Genomic DNA, 25,010 nt, shown 5'->3' on the forward strand with positions numbered 1-25,010 from the left:
ATGAGGTACAGGTACAGACCAGCTACACCATTTATTTTATGCCTATACACACATAGACAATGTCTCAATCCAGTTACAGTTTGTCTAAATACAGCAGGAAGCTCCTAAAGCCATTTCATGCCTAGCTACAGACTGCACGGATTGTCACTTCGGGTTTCCACCATAGCAATTTTTAATGGAGACAGAGTGCTGACTTTTGTTCCTGTACTTGTGATTTATCTGTGAGCTGTTTCAGCTAATTTTGTTTTGAGCATGAGGAAGTCCTTCAAATATAACTTTAAAAAAATGAAAAAGAAAAATGAAATAGGTTCAATGAAAGATTATATTAAATAAGCATTACGGCACCTAAAAATGTAATGAATGTACATTTTAAAATAGCTTTGTAGCCTTAAAAAATGTCCCTAAACCAGGCTTTTCTGCTGAGCTAACTTCATAATATTGATTTTCATGAATGCTGGAATAAAAAATGAAAACAGAACCTTATACAAAAAATTCTGCCCATGCATTAAAGAAGCACGTGTAGTAAATTAAGCATAAATTTTACCCAAAGGTTCTAGTGGGAAATGGTTCTAGCTTTGGGACCTTGATTTATGGAGGTCCCCATAATTCTTTTCACATAATTATATCTTTTTATTAGATGGTTGATAATTTATTCTTTTATTCTGTATATGGAGCAGCAATAATTTAGTAGGACTGACTTAATCAGATCATCATAATCCATCGATCTTAGCAACTATAAGTATGATTTGGCTCTTTTTCCTCACCTCAGAACATTGAGATAAAACAAGTATTCTGGGAGGAAACTCAAACTCACACGAGCATCCATAAAGAATGAGTTACTTACAAATACTTCATGAAAGTTTTTACATCAGTTTTTGAGTGTTACTTATAGAATAGAAAACAGACAAGAAAAAGGGAAAAGCTACCATGTGAGACACAACCACAGGAATCACACAGTAGTCAGACTGTGAAACTCTAATGTTCAACTTCACATAACTGAAGTCAGTATAGTATACTCAACATATGCTTATATGAAAAGTTCTCAACACAAAGGTTGACATAAAAATAGACCTGAAAATAGTACTGAAATGAAAAAGAGAAATCTTGTTGTTTCTCAAGTATAAAAGTAAGTCTAGACAATATCAACATTGTTATTGTGAGTTTGATCAGGTTAGGATAAAATTCCAGAGCAATGCATTACCTGCTTATTAACATAGTTATTTGTGTTACCAAATGCAGTTTAAAAATATAATGTAATTAAAAAATTACAAAAATATGATCTTTCATTTGTTTGTAGGAAAGAAAATCAAAATAGTAAAGTATAACAAAGGATAAAATCAAGGGAAATTGCACTGTTAAAGGGTGACTGGGTAAAAAATAAATGACAATATAAAACTCATATAGCTGACTCTAATTGTTATCAATTAAGACATCCTTGCTTTAAATGTTAAAACCAAGCAATAAAACATGTGGCTATAGAGGATAGCATATTCTGGCATCAATGGGAGGAGAGGCCTTTGTTCATTGAAGGCTCATTTTCCCAGTGTAGGGGGACGCCAAGGTGCTGAGGTGGGAGAGGATGGTTAGGAGAGGAAGCATCTTCATGGAGGCAATGGGAGTGGGAGAGGGGATGGGATTTGGGGTAAGGGGATAACATCTGAAATGTAATGCAGAGAATATCCAATTTAAAAAAAAGAAAAAAAACATCCCAAAACAAAACAAAAAAACCAAAAGCAAAAACATGTGGTGATACTCCTAACACTAAAAACATGGGTAATAAAATGCCCAGTGTGACACAGACCCTGAAATCTCCACAGCACGTCAGAAGCTATGTGATTCCTCAGGACATCTGAAGCTTTTTCAGACATCTGCTTCTATTATTGACCTATGAATCTACTATCCTCTCCGCTTTTTTGAGCACAGGTAAGTGTTGAGTATGTGGGAGGGTAGGGGTGGCAGACAAGATAGGGGTGAGGTATTATTTAAATATTGTGACCACACTGCTTTCACGTTGTGAAACCATGTGATACTTGAGATAGCCACCTTGAATAACTCAAACAGGATAATATTATATTCATCATAAGTCTCAAAAGTTTTTACTCTGAAGTTTTTGTAACATGAGTCTGATTTCAGACACTGTTCCTGCAGTCTGTGCTGAAGGATGCTCAAGGCTCTAGCTTCTCTAAAGACAAAGCAACAGGACAAACCAGAGTCACTTCCACTTTGCAGAGGAGAAAAACTTGCAAGGACTATTTCTAGATATTACAGCTCACAGATCTATTTTATTATATCCACCTCAATCCTACTTACTAGGTGCCAAAAGATACATAGTGGCCCATTGAATACATGAAGGAAGGTGGGTGAGTTGTCTGGCTATACAATAGATCTTTTCTCTAAAACTCAAATAAAAACATGGGCCTCCTGACAGACTGTTCAAGAAGAAAGTAAGAAGGAATGGAAGCAGATTAATCCCCAATTTTGACTTCTTCACTTAAGCATAGGACTAGAGAGCAGGGAGAAGTTACTGGCTCTAGATGAGGTTGATGAATGCCAATTCCCGGTAAGTATTGCTTCTGATCATTATTTAGCAGCTTTCACCCAACATAGATTCATTTATAAGAGAAAATTCCTAAAAAGTATCATCTTAAAATATTTAATTATTAGTAAAATAAGGAACTCTATTCATAGTCATACTAATGATTTACCATACCTTAGGAAAAGGCATACATATTATAATATTAATATAAATATACATTCCTATTACCTAATTTTTATGAATATAATTTCTTAGGTTGTAATAAGATCTATAAAAGTGATGGCCTGTTATTTTCTTAGGAGGACCTTTATTTTGACTAAAGAAATGTCCTGTGTCTTTTGTGTTCTCTCTCTCTCTCTCTCTCTCTCTCTCTCTCTCTCTCTCTCTCTCTCTCTCTCTCTCTCTCTCTCTCTCATAAACACACACACACCCACTTGCAACCAGATAAAGTATTTTATCTTCATATATTAGAAAAACAATTTTAGCTAGTATGGCTTGCAAAACACACAGACAACGTATAAGGAAGTGAGTTTGCCAAAAGATCTAGTGATGTGGGTAAGAACTTTTTTGTCTTTACATTTGGTAAGAAGAGCTTTGTTCATGGTTCTCTCAGCACTGTTTAAAACCACAGCATGGGTGCATGTCATTTAACTATTTGGCTCCTTTTCGAAAGAATACGTGCTCTGTTAAGAGGTAAATTGGGCTGAGAAAATTTGTTGGGATTCTGGTTTCAGTTCAGTGATGAATACTGTAGGGTAAATGTAAAGATGTCGTTCTTTGTCCCCACCCCAACCCCCCGTGAAGATAATAAACATGAGCATACCATCTTCATCAGTTTGGATGATTGTCTCTTCACTCTCCTTCCTTCCCTCCGGATTGGTTAGGATCATCTTGAGGCTGACATTTGTGTAAGGTGGCAGATGGTTCACAATGTGCTGAGGGGCTTTGGGGTCCATGTCCAAGCAATCTGCTCTGCTCTCATTGTGGCCGCGGAAGTAATGGTAGCAGATAGTGACATTGAAAGTGTGGCAACGAGTGATGTTGTAGCCCAAGGACTCCCAGTCCACTGCAATGCGCCTTGCCTGGATTTCAGCAATCTTTAAAGTCTTTGGAGTCCGCATAGGCTCTATAAAATAAATCAAAGTTGCAGACAGATGTCAACTTGATCGTGAATGCTTTTGAAAGAGTATAACACTGAAGGTAACACGGCATACACAAATGCAGTGAATATCAAGAGAATCTTTGATTTTTCGTGTTTTGCCAAGAGAATATTTGGGTTTTAGTGTTATACCTATTCATAGTTTTATTTTGGTAAGTTTTAAAGACTACCTACTTTAGTATTAGAAATTATGACACACAGTAAGAAAACATCAAGTAACAATTTCTAGTACTCGAGAACTAAGCAGCAAAAAAGAGAGCCAGAAATATGGAAACAATGCCTGATGGTTGTGATTGTCCAGATCCCTGTCGCTTTCCTTCATCATTATTAAGCAAGTAGATTAGCTCATACATCAGAAGGGACAAGAGTCAATGTACTCTGCTCAATGATTTGTCATGTCCCTAAGCCATGGTGTGTACTAATTAGTCTAATTGTAACACTAAACTACCATTTACCAAAAATGACACAGCTATTAATTAACACTAATTATTTCAGTAATGATGTTGTTCATCAACACAAATAAAAGATGTGGATACAACACAAATGCAAGAACACATGTGGATAGTAACATCATCTTCCTGCCTTCTTGATCTCTTTGTGACTTATTTTCTAAGACACTCAGGTCTCACAACCCATTCACTGTCATACTAACCAGACAAGAGAGTTTTCACTCAGCTGGAAATGCTGGCATGACTGAACACTCAGAAGACTGGAGTCCATCCATCACTGACTCCCAGCGGTATCCGTTCCTCATGCAAGACTGACTTTAATTGTCTAACTTAATCAAAATAATTACTCTATGGAAGTCAGGGCCATGGTGAACCATATACAGCACAGAAACCGGAACACAGCAAAATGTTAAGACATCGATTAGAAAAAAGTTAAACAGCTGAGGCCAAGCTCAAGGTCTCACTAGAGCTTCCTTAACCCACTCAGGGCGGTCGATACTATTGCTGACAACAACCTGAAGTCAGCAGGGATAAAAGCAAGACAACTGCAAAAGGCCCACTTTGGATGTTTTTATACATTTTTATATTTGATGTTTAAAATCTCAGTTCTATAAAAATAATTAAAAAGTAACACAGATGGTGAGCCCAAATTGGGAATCCAGTTCAATAGCTTTAGTGTGAGATGGGACACAATCCCAAGTGGGAGATACATTAAAATTTCAAAACTTAATATTCTCTGTGAACTCATACAAATCAAACATTGGTAGAATCTAACGCTTAGGTTTCGAGTGTTAGTGGGTTCTCTTTAGACTTCAGTCTGTCTGCTGTACCAGATTTGATCTTGTTTACTGTCCTAAGAGCACACAGAGCAACTGAAAGGAAGGTTGTGACTTTGTAAGCATACATACTTTCTCCCATTTAGCTCTATGCTAATACTTTCCCCACTGGGTAATCCATCCAGTTCAGTGGTGATTTCCATCAATTTTGTCTATGGAATCTAGCAGTTGAATAAATAATAACAGCTACATTAATTTCATCCATTGCAAGAGAAACTGTAATTTTCACTATGGCTGGAGAGCAACAAGATTTTCCTTAGTGGGCATAGTCAACTTGAATCATACTTTATCTATAAAGTGTTTATTTGTATCCAGAATGAACAATTAAGAAAACACATAAAATATTTAAGTGACCCCTAGACATCATTGACAGAAACCACTTATGATAAAAACCTGTTTAGTAACGCAGTTTACATAGGTCCTCTCATTCTGAAACTCATATTTCCTCTTTCTATACATTTATCTGTATCCAAGCCATCTTCTTCTTTCTCCGTATCTGTCTGACCTCTGTGCAGCTGGCAGCTAATCCATAATCTAATACCATTTCATACACCATGAAAGAGGTCAGTCTCTTATGTATACCCCAAATTCTTACATAGCTTAGAGTTAGCAGAGGATGTGTAAGTTATTCTCATGGTTAAATTTTGTCAAACCCAGACAGATCTGAGAAGAGGGAGTTGCAGCTAAGAAATTGCCTTCATCAGACTGGCATGAGGCAGAGGTTATGAGCCATTTTCTTGATATTTATTGATATGGGAGGGCCTAGCCTTCTTGGGCTGTGCTACCCCTGGGCAGGTGGTCCTGGGTTATATAGGAAAGCAGACTGAACAGTTGTGGGGAGCAAGCAGGTAAATGTTAAACCTCCATGAACTCATCTCAGATTCTGCCTCCAGGATTCTTGAACTTTTTTTCCTGGCTTCCCTTGTTAATAGAGTCTAATTGTAAAAAGTAATAAACTCTTTTCTTCCAAGTTTTTTTTTGTTTTGTTTTTTAAATCACAGTGAGAAAAACCAAACAGGGACAATTACTACATAAAAGTTCACTGGTGCACTTGGATAATTTGATTTGTGTGTATTTGAATGTTCCTTGTTTGGCATTCATAGTGAATTATATATGAAACTCTACAAATCAGGAAAAAGTACATAATTAGTCCTATGCATGTATGTCACCACCAAAATTTCTGTGTCAATATATGGTTAGGAAAATAATTTTTGATGAAGAATCTTTCAACAATGTCAGTAGGTTACTTCCATTGCTTTTTTGTTTTCATAGATTGAACAGATGCAAGTAGTTACCCTGTTCTTGTTAAATAGAGATTTAAACTTAATTTTACACTTTTCAGTTTTGTCTTACTAGATATTGCTTACATGCTGTCTTGGTTCCCAGTCCCTTCTCATGTACACTTAGATATAGGTGAGGCAAGAAGGGGAAGCAGTTGTTCAGCAAAGTGTTATAAGAATCTTAGGGGAAAAAAGCACAATAATGTAGAGCTCTTAACGCAGCAAGTGTTCACATAAAAAGGCCTCCAAGTTATTCATCTAATATGAAACAAAAATGGACTCTTATGAAGGTATGCAAAATGGGACAGGAGATAGTAAAATGAATAAAACATATTAGTTATGAGGAGCTTACCTCTTATTTATTGAAGGTGATAAAACAAGAAAAAGATTATAATTTGATTAAGGGAGACATGAACAGAACACGACAGTATCTCTGAACACAAGAGGGAGTGATAAGTTCTGCTTGTCAAACAGAGGAGTCATGTGCTTTAGGTCTCAGAAGACAGAGTCTAGCTCTATAGACATATTTTAGATAAATAATACAAAAGCAAAAGAAATAAAATGGGAAGAAATGTGGAACATAATTGCAAAAAAAAAAAAAACCCTACATATTCCCATTTGGTTGCTTTACATATGCCTAGGTGGATAAGATATAGGAAAGACTGGTTAGACAAACACTGAGCCAATTTTGATGCTGTGCTGCTAGGAGACTGGGCTCAACTTGAAGTAAATTTCTAAGCAAAAAGTCAATGTAGTCATATACCTGCCTTGGAAAGAAAGAGTTGGAGCCTATATCATATTTAGAGACATTGGAGTAGGGAAATAAAATTACTGCAATATGTGAGGATATAATCTGGGCTGAATAAGAAGGGACATCAGAGACAAACAGAAGAGATACCACATAGGAGGAAACAACCAAAAAACTGGGTGACTATTTGGATCCAAGTATAAATAGGTATTATATAACTATCATGCTCAGATAGAATATCTTAGAATATATGGTATTCCTAAAGGAAAAAAAAGATATCAAGATACTGTGCTTAAGAGGTGAAATGATATAGTGATTCAATATAATTTACTTATTGCTTTGTTAACCATGAAGTGTCCTAGAAACAAGAAATGTGAAGATCCATTTAGCCATGTCCTAATTTAGGAAGTAAGGCAAACAAGCAATAATTGAGCTAATGTATGTTTTAGGAAGTAAAGCATAGAAGCAATAATTGAAACAATTTGTGTTTTTAATAGCTGGGAGGCATTCTGAACAAGAGATCCTAATAGAGGCATTGCTCTACCTTCATAAAGGAAAGGGGTATGTGCTTCTCTTCAGAGACAGAGGATGAGGACAGAGAAGGATTGGAATGGGGTTGGGGGGAGAAGGTACAGGGCAAATGGGGGGAGTCTGTGAAGTGAAAAGAGAAACACAACAGAGATATTTCAATAGTGTGTTAGAGAGATTGAGAAGGGCCATAGTCCTAGAAAGGAAGAGAGTGGTAATTATTTATAACTACCTATTCATTCAAGAAAGAGCTTAAGAAAATTCACTAAAATCTAGCATATATTTTAAACGCATGCTATATTATTTTCTAAACAAATATCCTTTTCTAGAGTCCCACTAGATGAACAACAGGTCACATCAGACACCAGATCTTTATTCTGTAGTACCATTCTGCTCATCCCAGTATGATCTTTCTAGGAATCATCCTAGACTAAAATTATCTAAAGTCCCTCAGGCTTGAGCTCACCTTCTTGTAGATTAAGCATCAAACCGTGCAGTCAGATCTTTATTTGAATAGATACTAACACTTAGAGAACACTGTCTTTAGAACCTTAGCTCCTAAAAAATTAATATTATGTTTCACTGATGCTGCCCAGAATATAAAATAGTGGTTTATTTTTGTTTTTTTTTTTGTTTTTTTGTTTTTTTTTGAAATTGAGCCCCAACTTAGTAAAACAAATGGCTCTCAATCATACTCTATCAATTTGGCTCCTCAATGCTAAGACTTTCTGTGAATCTGCTGTGCATTCTAAACTGAAATGGACAAACCGAATACACCAAACACAAACACCCAAGTACTACAAACTCAGAGTCATTTTCACATGTGGGGAAAACAAAAACAACCCTGAACTATATTCTTTATCTGCATAAAATGTTAGGAGATTATATCACATGTATGTATGTATGTATGTATGTATGTATGTATATAAAACATCAACTAGAGGAGACTCAGTGGGGTGTCAGAATAGTAAGAGAAAGCCTTCTTTTGTTTCTAAGGTCACATAAGATGTTTTCTTCTGTTAACTTAGCTTTGGTATTTGTCAATTGCAGTTTGTTTCTACATCTTGAAGATTTATTTTTGTAACAAATATGTTTTTTCTTTTATATCTCTACAATTATTGTACCTATTTTGCTGAAAGAAAATAATAGCTATGTATCTTATTATACCGTGGTGTACTTGTGTGTGCACCCATGAGTGCACTTGCATCTTAAAAGAGAATGATGGTTTAATGACAAGTAAGAATTCAGCTTAGGGGAATGAATTCATCTACTTAGAATCAATCCATTTGGCTTCCTTCCTTCCATCTTTTTGATGCTAAGGATAAAACAAACTGAAGGACCATAGCATACTAGAAAGAAATCTACCCTTGAATGACATCAGCAGATACTTCAGTATTCATTTTCTATAACATCAGAGAAAAACAATAGTTTAACACAAGTTTGGAGATTAGTGAGTCAGGCAGTCCTCCACATTGAGGTGGTAAAAGAAACAGCAAATGCTCAACATTAACAGACCATTAAAATTCTTTTTAAAATTGTTGTTCACTGAACATATCCCTTCACCATTTCAACCAACATGTAAGATTGGATAGACACTGTTCCCTTAGGACTCAAAGAGGAGTTGAGAAACCCACAAGTGTGTGCACTCTCATGCGTCATGAACTGTGTTGAAAGCAGAGGAAACAAAAGACCAGAAAAGAAATGCAAAGTCCAGTCTTTCTGAAGTTTAACCTTTGTCAGAGTAATTTTGAGCTCACTTAACAGAGACAACACATACAAACAGATAGGCAGAAACCTTTATTTGTCTTTTCTTTCCTATGAATTAAAGTAGATCTCTGTACCATAAGTTTTTCTATTTCCTTTTTTAGTACATGCATCTGCATACATGCACCACAATGCATGTAAAGAAGAGCAAGACAAACCTGTGGGAATTGTTATCTCTATTCAACACAAGGGACACTGGGATTAACCATGAGTCCAAACTCAAGTTGCCAGCTTTGGTAAACAAGGGTCAGTACCAACTACACCATCCTGCTACTCCATAATATTTCTTAGTGCAGTAAGAAATGTGAGCATTAGAGGCTCCACCTAGCTGGCTAAATATTGATCGGCTACAATTTTCCCTGTCCTTTTTAGCATTTATTTTCTATTTATTTCTTAGCTATCATAGCAAAGAAAGGCAATATTATATCTAAGATAATTATAAAGGAGTGGCAAAAACTGTATCAAGTCCACAGCCAGTAATATATAATTAGCATGTGGGTAAAGATGTCATTCTTCATTGTATCCACTTTTACTTTAAAATAGATCAAAGCAGGGATTTACACCTGAAGAAAGTTATGTCATTTGTTGAATTCATTTGATAGGATAAAATGAAGAACTATTTTGGTCCTTCTCAACTGGATGGGAAAAAAGGCCACATGGACAGAGGGGACCTGCTGACACTTGGAGCCACTGCTCTACAGCAAGAATACACTCTAGTTATCAGTAAAATAATTTTCTTCTTTCTTTCTCTTTTTCTTTTTTACCTTCCTACCTCCCTGCCTCCTTTTCTTCCTTCCCTTCTTTTTCTTTTTGGTACTTGCTAAGCAATGTGAGACCAGACAGGGCAATATTTATATCATTTAGCAGTGATAATCTCCAGTTATTCTGAAGGGGTTATTAAAACAGAAGCTTTAGCAACCATAAGAGAACAGAGGACAGGGATCCTGTTTCCCTAAAATCAGTTTTTAATGATAAAACTTTCTATCCAGCTGTCAGCCAGACAAAAATAGAAGATATCCCAAAGCTCATGGGGAGAAAAAAAAAAAGACAGATCTTGTCAATGGCGTACATAGACTAGGAACACTGAAGCATGGCAGGGGCTGTTTGCTCCTGGCTGTCTTTTCATCTGAAATCTTACAGGCTCACTGCAAAACACAATTTCCATTCCATGTATGAAAACAAATACAAGGAAAGCGAATTCTCTGTTCGAAGAGATATTTGCCAGTGTGAACCAAAATAGGAGCAAAATGAAATTTTGGAACACAAGTAAATTAAAAAATAAATAAAAAGAAAAAAATAGAGCTGTACTTTGGGAAAGGAATTTTGTGACATTGTTAAAAGGCACTTCCTATTCTTACCTCAAGTATCTTTGTTTTTGTTCTTATTCTCAGGGTAATAACCGAGCATGATCAAGGTTTTATATTTCATGTCTTTTCAATGTTAAAGCATCATTACCCATGCCCAAATAATTTAATCTCTGCTCTCATGGGTCAAGTTGCGTTAATAGCAATTTGAGGGGATAACTTGATTAGTGCTATAACATGAGGGAGCCTCAGGACCAGGAATAATCACAAAGCAACTGTCAGTTCTTTCAGTTTTCTGGCTGAGTGGTTGAAGTGACATGCTGAGACTCAAGGGACACACAGTGACAGAGGGTGTCTGGTTCACTAAGCCATCTTGCAGAGTCCCAGTCATATTTACTAGGTGCCATCAAAGCCATACTCAGCATATAATCCTATTACAACACAAGCCATTCCCACTGCCCTCCAGAGCCTTGCTGGAACTCATCAGATACTGTACACATTAGGGGCCTCCTTATAACAATACTAAGCAAACAGTGATACTTAAAGAAAAAAAAGATTGGCAAGAATTAAAAACAAGACAATGTCTTTCTCTTCCAATAAACATATCTTCTTTCAGATCTTTTCAATAGACCCAGTTTAAAAGAATGTGACTGTGTTTCACTTACGTATTTGATGTCGCAATGTGTGAGACCCTGCAACCGAACTCAAGGAACACACTGAGTTCTTACATTGTCTATCACACACATAACTTAAATAAATTCCTATTGGTAAATGTCTATATTGGGAGAAAATGTTAAAAGAGAGATTTAAAGAAAATAGTGTCAACTATTAGTATAGAAAGAATTTTTATTTTTTTAAATAAAATTTCAGCATTAGGAAAAACATGGCAAAATAATGAGTTTTTGTTATTAAGAAACAAACTGTATCTCAGAACTTTATAATACATAGTATAACCACTCACACAGCATAAGCTCACAATTCCTGCCCCTGACAGAGGAGCTTTTTATTGTTCCAGCAATCTTTTAATTACTCAAAAAAAAAAGTTGCCTTTTAATCTCTAAGCATGTAAGCATGCATTTCTGAGCACTCTGCTCTCCATTTTTCCTGTAAGGACCCCTCCCATCATGTGGTTATGTGTCTCCGTGCAGCTCACATCTTTGCTGGCTAGCTCAAATACCATGGTGTTTTTGTTTGTTTGCTTTTGTTTTTCCATTTTGTTTCCCCATTCTCTTTTTTATTCTTTTTTGTTGCATACCTGCTGAGATTTACCTGCCCTGGAGTTTTTCTTATTAAATTATAATAAACCCCCTTAGCTTAAGACAAAACAAAACAAAACAGAAACAAAATCCTATCTATGACTTACAAACAGATTCATTTTATCTTCCTTTCAGGGGACTCATTGAGGGCAGGTTAATTTCTTCATTGTTCTCTTAAAGACTAATAATGCTGAAATAATAGCACTTCAGAATGACAGAACATACTCCTAGACTCAATGACTTCCCAGGAGCCTTCTCCTCCAGTGCAGCCCAACACTTGGTAAAATATTCTAACTTTGTACATCAGTGAGTTCATAATGTCTATAAAAGCCAATTTGCATTATAGGCCAAGTATCTTTACATTGAGAGACTGGGCCTGAAAGAAATGATAAACTGGCACACACATTATTATCCAAACTCCTTTGGTGGTGAACTGCACAACCAGATCTGTCAATCATAATGGCAGACTGTTATGACTGATGCAGTAATCTCAGAGCACAGACTGTCTGGAACTCTTACCTCCCCCCAAAACTAACCATAAAAACGTTACATCTCTTTTTGCCCCTCAGCATAATGGTGAGTGTAGCATACAATGTACTATCCTTCCATTCCTTCTAGAAATTGATCAAAGACACTGAACTGCATCAATCCCATATCTGGAGAAAAGAGACTTCTGAGTTATTACAGAAAAAAGCTAGAGTAGACAAGAAACTTCAAAGGTGATCACAGCCGTCGAAGCACTTTAGCACACAGCTTGATTTCATAAAACACAAATGCCTGGCTGCCTGCTTGCTTCAGGTGCTAAAAGAAAGATAAGGGCTGTGGAGCCAGTGATTCTTTGTCCATTTCCTTTTCTGAAGCCACCATTTATTCTGTGCTTTCATGCATGATTAACAGCTCACGGATCCTTCACATATAATCAATAGCTGTGAGGTTTTATATTAGGTTTAGAGATTAGACAACCTTGATTATAAATTTTATCGATTTGTACAGCTTAGCTGCAGAAATCCCTCGACATTTTCAAAGATTAAATTAAAACTAGATATATGGCCTGCACATACTAGAAACGTTCACATGTTTATAGGATCTGACCTCTTTATACTCATTCCTCCAGATGAATAAAACTTATCTAGCTCAACTAAACATGAATCAGTGTGTCAACAAGCATCGAACTGAGATAGTAAACACAGAGAAAATGTGACAAAAAGAATTACAAAATTGCTCGCAAATCTGCCTGAGACTGTAATTAATACAGGCAAGCTGTAAGCATTAATTGCTCCAGCTCATTTGTAAATTAGGAAATTGGCAGAGAGAAGAATAATGAACTCTTTAACTTCTACCTGGCAGACTGGAGTTCATAGTAAAACTGAAGATTCATGGTCTCTTGAAATAATGGGAGGATAACATTGTTTTAACGGATAGAGAAGTAACTATGGTTATCTTAAAAACAGTAAATAATGCACTGATTATAAAATCCATAACCAAAGCTGTTTGGTGATACTGTTACCTTAAAATCAACTGTAACACTGCTGTAACACCTATGTGCAGTATCTTAAATTCTGAAGTAATGCAACATTAATAAAATATTAGTTAAGGCTAATATTTTCAACTAACTCAAGAAGTTTACTCTCCCACCTGTATGGTGCAATTACCTTTTTTTTTTTTTTTTTTTTTTTTTTTTTTTTTTCTCCCATTGAGAAATAAGTATCTCTCAACAGCTAAGCTAATCTGTATCTACATAATGTCTTTATATGATGTGGGATATTTCAGAAATACTAAATGTGTTTTTATCATGATATAAATCCTGAAAGTATTCAGCTTCGTTTTAAGAAATGTCCTGCAGTAAGTTACATAACAAGCCCTGCCTTGAGCATGCTTAGATAGCGATTTCAGTGTTCATTGTGTTGTCACTGACAGAAAATGAAATCCATTCAAGCTCTATAAGTAAAATGTAATTACTTATCATTGGCTATTTTACAAAAGGGATTTGGTGCAGACACTTTCCCTTATATCACTAATGGCTCTACATGGCTCCAGAGGAAATTCCAAAAGAACCAACATGCTTTACCTATTTATTCATGCAAAATCCTGATAAAATTTGAACATATTCCTGGTCTCTGTGTTTATGGAAGAATACTGATCATACAGAAAATGCATGTTAAGTGTAAACACTGGTGAATTATTTTGTGTTTCTCTATCCACATGCTACTTTTGTAGTTGTGGTCTTTTCTCATCTAGATCTGTATTACCAGAGAAGCCTATCTTCTAGCCAGGAACTTCCACAGTTGAGTGTTTCTCTCTGGATGCTGACACAGAACATCACTTAGGAGCTACACCATCATCAATCACTGAGTGTTCCTGTGAACTTCCTAGCAATTCTCACAGGTGTGTGTCTGGACTAGAGCATTGAAGGTGTTGTCTGACACAAAGCCATCCTTCATTGCCGAGTACAGTACATTGGCTCCAAAGATCACAGCCATTTCATTTCCCCTGTCATTTCTTCACACCTGAACCTTAGGGATACTTGCTCCTGTTAATATTTCTGGAGCATTCTTTGGGCAGGTCTTCCAAAATGCTGACTTTATATATCCATTCAAAATTTTCTGGAGATTTCACAAGCTAAACAAATATATCAAAACTTCTTTCTTGTACTGGAAATCAAGTTATTTTACTAGTGTTGATCTTTTTTGCCACATCCCTACATTTTCGGGTCTTTAATTGCATACCAAAGCTAAGCAAAGGGTTCAATGAATACCACCATTTGTTCCATGTCATGTCATTAGAACATACTTTCTCTTTGGAGATCTCCATAGAGAATAATTTGAATGGTTGTTGAAGATCTTCCAGCCTGCACATCTAATAATGCTCAGGTTTGTTTTTATTTTTTCTTTTTATCAGTTCTTTTATTTAAAGTGTTAGGCCCTCCATTCATTCTGTCTGTTCAAGTGTCATATCATCATGTAATCTATTACCACATATATGTTGTGTTCACATAAACTAGACCACAAGCAAATCATTTTTAATAAAGTATTGAAATAATGAAGAATCCTTTTCCAATATATACCTTTTTAATGGTAAAAATCAGTTCCTCATAAAAATTATCTCCATCAAATATTCACAAGTAAATATCAATGGGCCAGAAAAAGAAGCCAAATTGGCTATACTAATTGTTTAGCATTTAAATGTGGGTGATGAAGTCATGACTCTTCTCATTCAGTTCCCCTTGTGATGCAAGCACAGGCCCTTACATACATGAAATCAGCTTGAATATGTTCAAGATAATATATTAATGGGACAAAGGCTCATGACACTTACAAGGTCATGTTAGGACATTTTACTTGCTTCTCCACAAAGGTATCAACAAAGATGTTTTTCTACAGCATGGGTAGATGCTTTTGTTGTGGTGGGAACTTTTCACTGAAGAAATGACAGAGTTATTGGCAATTTTCACAGTGGTTTCAGAACTTAAGATCTGTCCACACTACCTATATTTATGCTTGGGGAACATGAGCATTTCTGAGTATTAATAATCTTCAGTGGGACTGTTCCCCCAACTCCAGATTCATATACCATTGCATGTCAAGCATGACAAAGAGGATATTTTGTTGAGCCTTTCACACACAACATCCAATCTGAACCTATATGATCCTCTCAGGAAAGCAGCTCCAATTTTTTCTTCATCTCACACAGACCATATATTGTAGTTAATCCTCTCCAGTCTTTCTCCTAAGATGTATTTGAAGTGTGACTATTTGCTTTGATTTTGATCTTATTCATAATCACCTGATTATGAAATGGCCTGAAAGCTAAAGTATAATAGACTCCTTTTCCCTTTTGCTGTCATTCTCAGCTGTCAGAGCCAAACATATCGTATTATAATGGAATATGCAAACCCCTCAGTGACTACCTATTAAGTCAGAGGAATAGTCTTCAGGATCACTTCCAACCTACATGTAGGGATAGTGATATTTCTCCTTAAACTCTGACCTTTGTTCACACTATGTGACACACTATGTGAACACAGCAGTCACCTCTCTTGCCTAAGGTGACATTCAAACTTGAATTTCTCTGCTTTGAAAGTGTTTTACTATCCACTTGCCTCAAAAGTCAGAGCGGTATTCAAATGCTACCTTTGATGATGGTTTTTCTTGACCACCTTGTTTAAAATTCATTATCCACTTACCTTTACATTTTTTTCTCCTGTAGAATTTTCATCATCTAAAATCATATACTTTTTACTTATTTTTAATCCTTTTTATCTTCCTGTACCAACATACCTTGGGCTGAGAAACACTTGACTGAATGAGTACATGACTTTTGGCCACCAACATGAATTCCCAATGTTTGCTGTTTGGATGTTTTTCTTGACTAATATTAAAACTACCTATAAAAATTATGTCTGAATTTAGTTATGGGATGTAAAAACCCAAGAGGCCATTTTCTCAGAGCAGTCTTAATATGGAGTATAAGAAGCAGCATGAATATTCCAAGGTGAGGAACAAGATGGTAAGTTCCGGTTGAGCATCCCTCTCCCCTGCTAGAAACAAAAGGGAAAAGCAAAGGTGTGGAAGAAGGGAATACTTAGGGGTACTTGAAAAGAATTTGAACACTTTCTCAAAAAGGCCGACTAATTTAATGGTACATGTTTTGAACAGCCTTTTGTTATTTTGATCCTTCAAGTATTTTCATTTTCAGTTTCAGTGAGAAAGTAAGATTCTCCAGGGCAAAAAAAAAAAAAAAAACAAAAAAAAAAACCAAAAAAAAACCAAAAAAAAAAACAAAGAACATAACAACAAAGAACATAACAACATGAAGCAATTTTCCTTTTAAAGGAGGTATCAGGAAATCAGAGGGACATGAGCATGAAAATTATCAAAATGGACCTTTTCAAGATAGAAAGAAAAAGCACTGTAAGTCAGTGGATAGTACATTCAGAATATGGGAAGAATTTCTATCTTAGGTTACTTGATAACCCAGTTCAGAAATGAGATGTTCTATATAAACTGAGCTTAATTTATAAACAATTGGTTTTTAGGTCACATTGTAGAACAGATGGTGTCATTAAATGCACATTAAATTTCTTTCTCTTTGGCACAGAGATATAAAAGTTAGTTCTCTAATTGGAGCCTCAATCATTAATGTTTACCGGGAGTTTACTGTCAATCAAGCTCTCTAACTCCTGGGATCATCTTCCATTGGGTGTTGCTTGAAGGTTTTACTAGACTGCTTATTAGAGTGGCACAGTACAAGTTTCCTCACTTTTAAGTGTTAGTACATGTTACATATATCCTAAAATAACTAGTGTAGTCATGCTGGTCGTCAAAGTCCTTCACCGGTAAAAATCCTCCCAAACACACAATGAGTTAGGGGGTAGGCATAGAAATCAGTCTGCACATAACACAACTGGCAGTTGCTTTATATCCATACCCAACACTGCCAAGGCTAGAAAATGGGCTTCAAACAAGTTATTTCTTTCATGAAATCACAGTAAGAAAAAATGTAACTGGCTAAACATAAAGTGCTCAGAGAGTGAGCCACACATAACATGCTATTGGCTTTGTTGTGTCATGCATTCCTGAGGAGAGGCTTAGCATCTGGTCAGCATGGATACCTTAAAGGGTTTGGGAAGAGTTTTGTACTTGTTCTGTTCTTGTCCTAACCTCCAGGATGCATCATATGATGCTATTTATGTTTCTTCTACACAACATGGAGACAACAAATATTATATTCTCATATACAATCTGATGTTTTGAAGATACAATTTTCTGGATTGTTTTCACCATCCAGTGCCTTAAAAAAATTAAAAAACTATCAACAGATAGGGACACTAGGAAAAACACCTGAGTGGAAATAAGGACTGCTAAAAGTCTAACAGTCACCCAAAAAGTAGAAAACTTTACAAAAGAATAGATAATTCCCCTAATCACAAAGCTTTTCTCCAATACCAAATCCCCTGAGCACATCCACTTATGTTCATACATGAATGCAAACCATCCACCACTGAAGCTTTCAATATGTCATTAAATGTTAATGGCGACTATTTCAAGAGTTCCTGTTTTGAATATAAAGCTTTGGGGAGAATAGTAGAAAAACTTTTGTTGTTTATTTGTCTTTTAAGAGTGGGAGCTCAAGGACGTTCCCAGCACAGAATGTCAAAATCAAACCATAGCTACTTATGTTATATTATTCTGATATTCTTTAATGCGTTGGAGGGAATATTATGTATTGCATTCTGCAAATATAAAACAAAACTCAAACAAACAACAAAAATATCAGTATGCAGCAAAGGGTAACGTGAGTTCTTTAAAACTGGATTTAATGTAAAAACTATGTAGCTAGTGTACCAAGTATGGTGATTCACAGCCATACTGCATAACACTAGGAATGCTGAGAATGGAGAGTCACATGAGTTCAAGGGCAGTACAACTTCAAAGAAAACAACCCCAAGCCCCCAAATTGTTCACTCAGTTTTAATTTTCTTAATGACCTAGATTGTATTGATGATTTATATGGGAAAAAAGGCTAAAATATATTCAGACACCTAGAAATGTGTTTGGATAAATAACCTAATTTTACTTTAACAATTTTTAATGGGTTACCAATGTATTGTCTATGTTTTAAGGGAACAAAAAACAAACTGTAGCAAATTGAAAAGACATAAATCATAAAAATAAAGTGCTTAAGAGTTGTGTTTGTTCACAGGTTTTCTTTTCTAGGTCTTGAGAATAGATTTTTGCATGATTTGCCTAAAGGAAAAAGGTAATTGATAACTATGACTCATCAACAATGAAGAAATATATACTTCCAAAACATTTTGAAATATTTCTGTGAAGCAGAAGGCTTAATAAGTCCTCTGGATGTAACCTATAAATTACAGAGAGATAAATAGTATTTATTCAATTACTTTAACCATAATTCATATTGAATTAAAACTATAACTATACCAGGGCATGTCATGGGACATGCCTTATTCAGATCATATCCATGTATTCAAAGCCAGACTGAGCTACAGAATAAGTTCGAGGCCAGCAAGGGTGATATAGCAAGGCCTTCTCTTCTATTATAGATAAAAGAATGACCCATTATTTTATTAAAATTATAAAAATTACAGTCATCAATAAAACAAGTTTATTTTCATGTATAAGTAATATTCTATCATATTTCTTTTAAAAAATTCAATAAAATATTTGTTTAAAAATCACAATAATCTGCAATACTGTGAGGGCATAAAGTCATTTCAGTTTATAGGAACGAACACCCTGAAACACCCTGATTCTGTCACTGTGGCCCTATGTTACTGGGAAGGACTCATACTGAGAAACATAATTGTAATGTCACCTCCCACTAAGCAAGACAGCAGCCCTCTGCATGGGCACATACCAGGCAATGGGCTCCAAGAGGCCTGAATGTTTTCTTTTACACAATCAGTTCTTTTTTTATTTGTCAATGTATTCTTGCAATTTTCTTTTAATTTTACATGAGTCTGAAAGTGATTTCTCTACTACTTTATTATTAAGTCACCAGGCCACTGGGCCAAGAGGAAAGCAAAACTAATTAGCAAGATCTACCCCTCCCGCCACCTCTCCTCTCTTTCCCTCTGAAACACAGACACACTGACACACACACACACACACACACACACATTTCTCAACTGTTTGTAAGTGTCAAAATGTCAATATAATTTTGGCTTCACTCTGAAAGTAATTCTACCCTTGATATTCCTGCTTCTTCCTTGTAAAGGTTAAATTGATGAGGTGAATTAGTGATCCAAACTATCTGGAAGGAAGAGACAATAGAAGCAGCTAGGTCCTGAAATGCTCCTAAAAAGAGGCTTAAAATGTGCTATTTCATTTAAAGCTGAAACAGTCTCTAAAAAGTACTTTCTCCTCTCTACTTCACACAGGAAAATGATACCGAGAAGAGAGAATTTCATGGTTCAGTTTCACAAGAATTCAATTCCAATGTCAATTAAATGCAATAAAATCTTCATGATCCTCCAAAAGATTGGGACTGGCCAACAAATATTTACTTCCTATCACACAGGATGAGATAAACAAAAAGCTCTTAGCACAGAAAGTGAAGGTGTAGTAAATGATGATGCCACCAAGACAAACACTTATTTTACAGTGGTAGTGTGGAACTTCAGAATACCTGAGCTTAAATGCAGTCATATCAGCTTTCTAAGTAAACATCCCATTTGTGTCCTTTCCTACATGTTCCAGAAGACTGAGAAGGAAGATAAATTTTAAATTTCAAAGTGTTCTTAATAGCTAACATCTGCTGTTCCAGTGGTCTTACCTGCCTTATTTTGAAGCTTGTGTGTTGTTGACCTATATCAAATATACTTTTATAATTATTACTGCTTTGTTGCTATAAAGTGTCAATTAAAATTTGTCAATGTCTCCAAAAAGTGTATTTGTAAAACCTGCAGTGACAAGCATACTTGTGGGGCTGAAGGGCTAAAGTTGGAAATGTGAAAAGGTCGAGTTAGAGTACAGTCGAAGCCCTGAGGACAGGTGACTGTCAACCAGCAGGTGCTTTCTGAACTCCTGATTGCAAATCCACTTTGCCTGGATGCACCACAATGGGGCAGATATACAAGGCTCTAGGCAAGCCCCAAACCCCACCTCCACAGGAGAGAGTGACATAGACTCTAGCCAAATCAGCCACTCCCTAAGTCCCTCCTCTGCACAATCACACACACACACACACACACACACACACACACACACACACACACACACAAACACACACACACAGAGCATTAGAAAAACAATCATGGCCAATCTTTGAAGCAAATGTATGGGAATCCAGTGGTTGGATCCCAGGCTGTTTAAAAAGAACAGAACAAAGGAGAGAGGCGCACGAAAATAAAGACACATGTTGAAACCTTCTCTTCGATCCTGGCTCCTTTGTGACCCTGACTCCTTCGTCCTCTATGAGCACTTTTCTAACAGGCAGGCAGGGCTTTATGGCCCTGGCCAGCAGGGCTATAATCTGAGCACCAGGCTGAGTCTTGGCCTTGCAGAGTTCACAGGCCTGGCGGTTTCCCGCTGACATTTGTTCCCATGCCTCCCAGCCTGAACTCCTGTGGGCCAGGCAGAGCAAGCACCAGAAGCAGCTTTCCTTGGGATCTGCAGTGTGAGGAGCTACCTTCCCCTGGAGGAGCAGAGAGCACCCCCCCCCCCACCGGGCCGACCGATTAAGTACAACACATACTGATCATAACCTTAACAGTGTGAAATATCATGCAGTGTTAAAATGTAATGTCTTTTGTCCATGATAAGTAGCAATTAAAGAATAAAAAAAGAAATAAGGAAGGAAGGAAGGAAAGAAGGAAGCTCAATTTAAGAATTAAACTTGGATTATTTTCTAGTGTGGGTGATCTCTAAATCTCAGTGCACAGTCAACAATAAAGTAATTCTAAACACTGACTTAAGTCCCTGTTGTATCTAAAGGAACCTCAATGACCCACAGAACAAACCAAGCAAGGTTTACAAAAGAAAACAAAAACAAAAAAAAAAAAAAAAAAAAAAAAAGGGAGGAAGAATGTTTTTAATCATGAAACTAATCATGTTAGTTACCAAAACAAGAAAGAATGAAAACACTTCAAATTGATTTTCCTAGAATCAAAAGTGTGTCCATATTATTAATGAATAATTTGCTGGAAAAAAAGTTAAATGATATCTGTCATGCACAAAACTAGGAGGCATTATTGGAAATAGACCCACATGGATGAGCACTGCTCACGTCACACGCCATAGGCTAATGTGAAAGTAAGGCTTGTCTCTTGGAACTAGGTGGAGACATTCCATTAAACAGTTGAACAAAACACTGATATTTGAAGGTTTTGCTCTTGAATATGTAAGAAATAAATGGGAAAGTCAAAGGAGGCACCCTAATTTTTTATATAAAGAACTGGGTTACTGACTATATGTGCAAGTGCAAGAGGTATTGTTGGCACACTGAAAATATTAAACAAAACTCAAATGTCAATACAGACAATTCATCTGAGAACAGCCAAGAGTCAAGCATAATACTATCTGATCTCGAGTCGGTGTTGAAGGACATAATAAAAAATGTGTATGTGCTCGTCATACTCAGAAAAGAACCAATAGTGACTAAATAATTATTTCCTATGCTGAAAGAACAGCAGGAGAGTTCATGCAGGTTTTAAAAGAAGAGTGAGATTAACATATCTCTTCTGCTCCTGACCAAACCTTTAAAGACCATTGGAGTAATTTCAAGTGGCTTGCCCAAACTACTGTTTTGGCATCATATTTGAATTATGACCCAATCTAAATTCTTCAACTCATGACCACAACAGGACTGCAGATATTTTGAGGACTGGAATGATTTCTTAAGGTAGGTGACTACTGCAGTAATTAAATAATTACTGTCATGGCAACATAAAGCTTTTCTGTTCATTTAGAAAAGTAAAGAAAACAATCCGAAAACACACCCAATGCTTCAATAAAACATGGAAAAAATCACGTATTTCTGAGTGCTATAAAACAGAGGAAAAGTCTTTAGATGAAAATAATTAACCTATTAGCCTCTGAGGAAAATATAGTTGCCAATCCTGACAGTTCACAAAAAGAACTTTGCACTGAAATATCTCATTTCTGGGTTCACATTAGATCTAAATGCTCAGAACTGCCAGCCACCAAAGACTTGCTAGAGATCATTTTCATTGTCCTGTAATTCTGAGTTACTACTTGATAGGTTAGAAAGATAAAAAAGAAAGACTAGAGTAGAAATTTTTTGTATCTCAAGTTGCCCAAAGGCTACATGGAAATTATGATGTCACTTTCCAATGGTAAATAGGACAAAATGTATTTATAGTATTTCATTAAAAAATTAAGACACTTTATCTGTTGTGTGTGTATTTCTGTGTATATAGGTGGGTGTGTGTAGTGATCAAAGGACATTCTGTGGGAGTCGTTTTTGTCTTTTTATCATTTAAGTACCAGAGATTGAATTCAGGTTGACAGGCTTGAAACAGAGAGCTGCAGTTGCTGGGCTGTCTCTCCAGCCCTGGAATTGTGTTTAATGAAATTGTGTTCCATTAAAGTATCCCTTATCCCATCTTTAAATAGTAAAATGGTGATGAGCCTATTCGATTCAGGAAAATTCCATAGCAAAGTACACAAATTCCTCAGAGATCAAAGCTCATTTTACCTCTTTACTGCCTTTTTGCAAAACTGCTCTCATTTCCTCTCTACCCCATACATACAGCTTCAAGATACACTCCTTGATCTTTCTTCTAATATTATGAGGATGCTTTGTTACATACCCATGCCCCTGGCTAACTTTCCTTACCAACCGTTAATACCACTTAAATCAAGGGCCCTCTGAGCCTACAACTCTTCATTCAGACAGCGGATGTGTTCTGATAATGTATCACAGATCTTATATTTTTAAACTATCAGCTTAGATTCCCATTCCTCTTCCCAGGCTATGAGTACCTCTCGCTTCATTTCCATTTATATGATCCCAAGAATCCAGTATGATATCTCAAACGCAGGAAGTATGGCTATAAATGACTTACGATCAATGGATGCTCAATTTCACCTGTGAAGGCGGAAGAGGGGAAGTGTTGGTAAAAGTTTTACAGCTTTAATAAATTTATTTCTCTAATGTTAGCTCTGTTCTCACTATCTCTGCACATGAATGGTGAAATGAATCTTGATGAATCAGACATCTGGCTGTGAGAAATATTTGCTGAGCACATAAGTTACTTTTAGAGATGAAAACTGTGGCTTAGCACCCATACTTTAGATCATTGTTAATGTATATTCTGAAATATCTGTGTGGAGGGTATGCCACTGAATGGGTGTGGTGGTCAGAGAACAATTTCTGGTTTTCATCTCTGCCTTGGGCCTTGACAAGTCTGCCCTGCAGACGGCAAGCTGGCTGACATGTAAACTTTCAGGAATTCTCCAGTTTTAAATTCTCATTTCATTAGAATTACTGTACCGAAATTTACATGAGATCTGATTTTCATGCTTGTACAGTAAGCACCTTACTCATCAAGCCAACTGTTCAGCCTTGACTGTGTATTTTATTTTAATGACATTAACCTCTGGTTTTGGTACTTGAACATTGGATTGATTACAGAGAATTTTGTTAAAAAAGAATGAAGAGAATATGCAAACATAATTGCATTCAATACTGGTATATAGGATGTATTTTCATTAAAATGTATATTGCTTTCTTGGCAAAACACATATTAAAAACTATTAAGAGATTAAAAAAACTAGTCCTGATTTAGTTAATGTGAGTTCTCAGTGCTTGATTTTATCTTGGAGAATGAGTACCACAACAAATCACAATGATCTCTTCTAGCCTTAGCAAGGAAAATGTAACATAAACCCTGTAGCACACCAGAAGTACACGACAGTATCAACAACAACAGCAACAGCAATAGTAGTAACAGCAAAAGCATCTATAGTACAGGTTCAAACCAGTAAAAGGGTTTGTGACAGGTTATTTAAAAAGGCAATTACTCTGTGAGGACATGATCATTGTCAAAACAGAGTAGACAAGAGCTTCAGTGTACTTACATAATATCTCCAGGGGAAGAGGAGTCATAATCTTTCTGAATAATTTACTAAGCTTTTACTAACATAGGGGCTAAATATAGTTTAGCACATAAAGTTCAGAGGCCACATTCTTCATTCTCTTCCTCAGTGAAATTGAACAGACTAATTCCCTGAATGTAGCTTGATTTCTTGAAGGCAATTCAAGTCTTGCCTGGCATTGAATTCATCTTCCCTGTCTCTCTTTACAATATGTGGTTCCACAGCCTTCTATGCACTCTCTAAAACCAGAGTGTGTGCCAAATGAACTCTGCCTTCTCTAATGGAATTACATGAAGTCAGGCTCCTTATGTGTTCCTGAAATCTTCTTCAGAGCTTCAGTTCTCATGGAGAAAAACAGAACAACATTCCTGTCTATCCCAAGTTCTCTCTGCATTGTTTCATGGCAAAATTATTTTCATAATAGTAACACAAAATGGGCAAAATATAACTTGCCTCAGAAATACACATGAGTTCACAAAAAAGGGCCAAAGTCTTAAAAGATTTTTAGCAAACATTCAATTCTATATTGATAATATTATTGTAACCCAAAGATGCAAACCTTCCAT

General features: G+C 36.2%; 1 protein-coding gene across 5 annotated transcripts in view; it reads right to left on the reverse strand.

Moving 5' to 3' along the window:
• Positions 1-25,010, reverse strand: part of PTPRK (protein tyrosine phosphatase receptor type K) — a gene marked incomplete at both ends in the record, with an annotated part of 530,533 nt that overhangs the window by 122,719 nt on the left and 382,804 nt on the right. For all 5 annotated transcript variants that reach the window (XM_080929566.1, XM_080929568.1, XM_080929564.1 and 2 more), the window contains one exon: positions 3,360-3,662. In XM_080929566.1, the coding sequence (XP_080785692.1) occupies positions 3,360-3,662 (303 nt within the window). The remainder of the gene's footprint in view (positions 1-3,359; positions 3,663-25,010) is intronic.

This window comes from Micromys minutus (assembly GCF_963924665.1).
Source record: "Micromys minutus genome assembly, chromosome: 15".
NCBI lineage: Eukaryota > Metazoa > Chordata > Mammalia > Rodentia > Muridae > Micromys > Micromys minutus.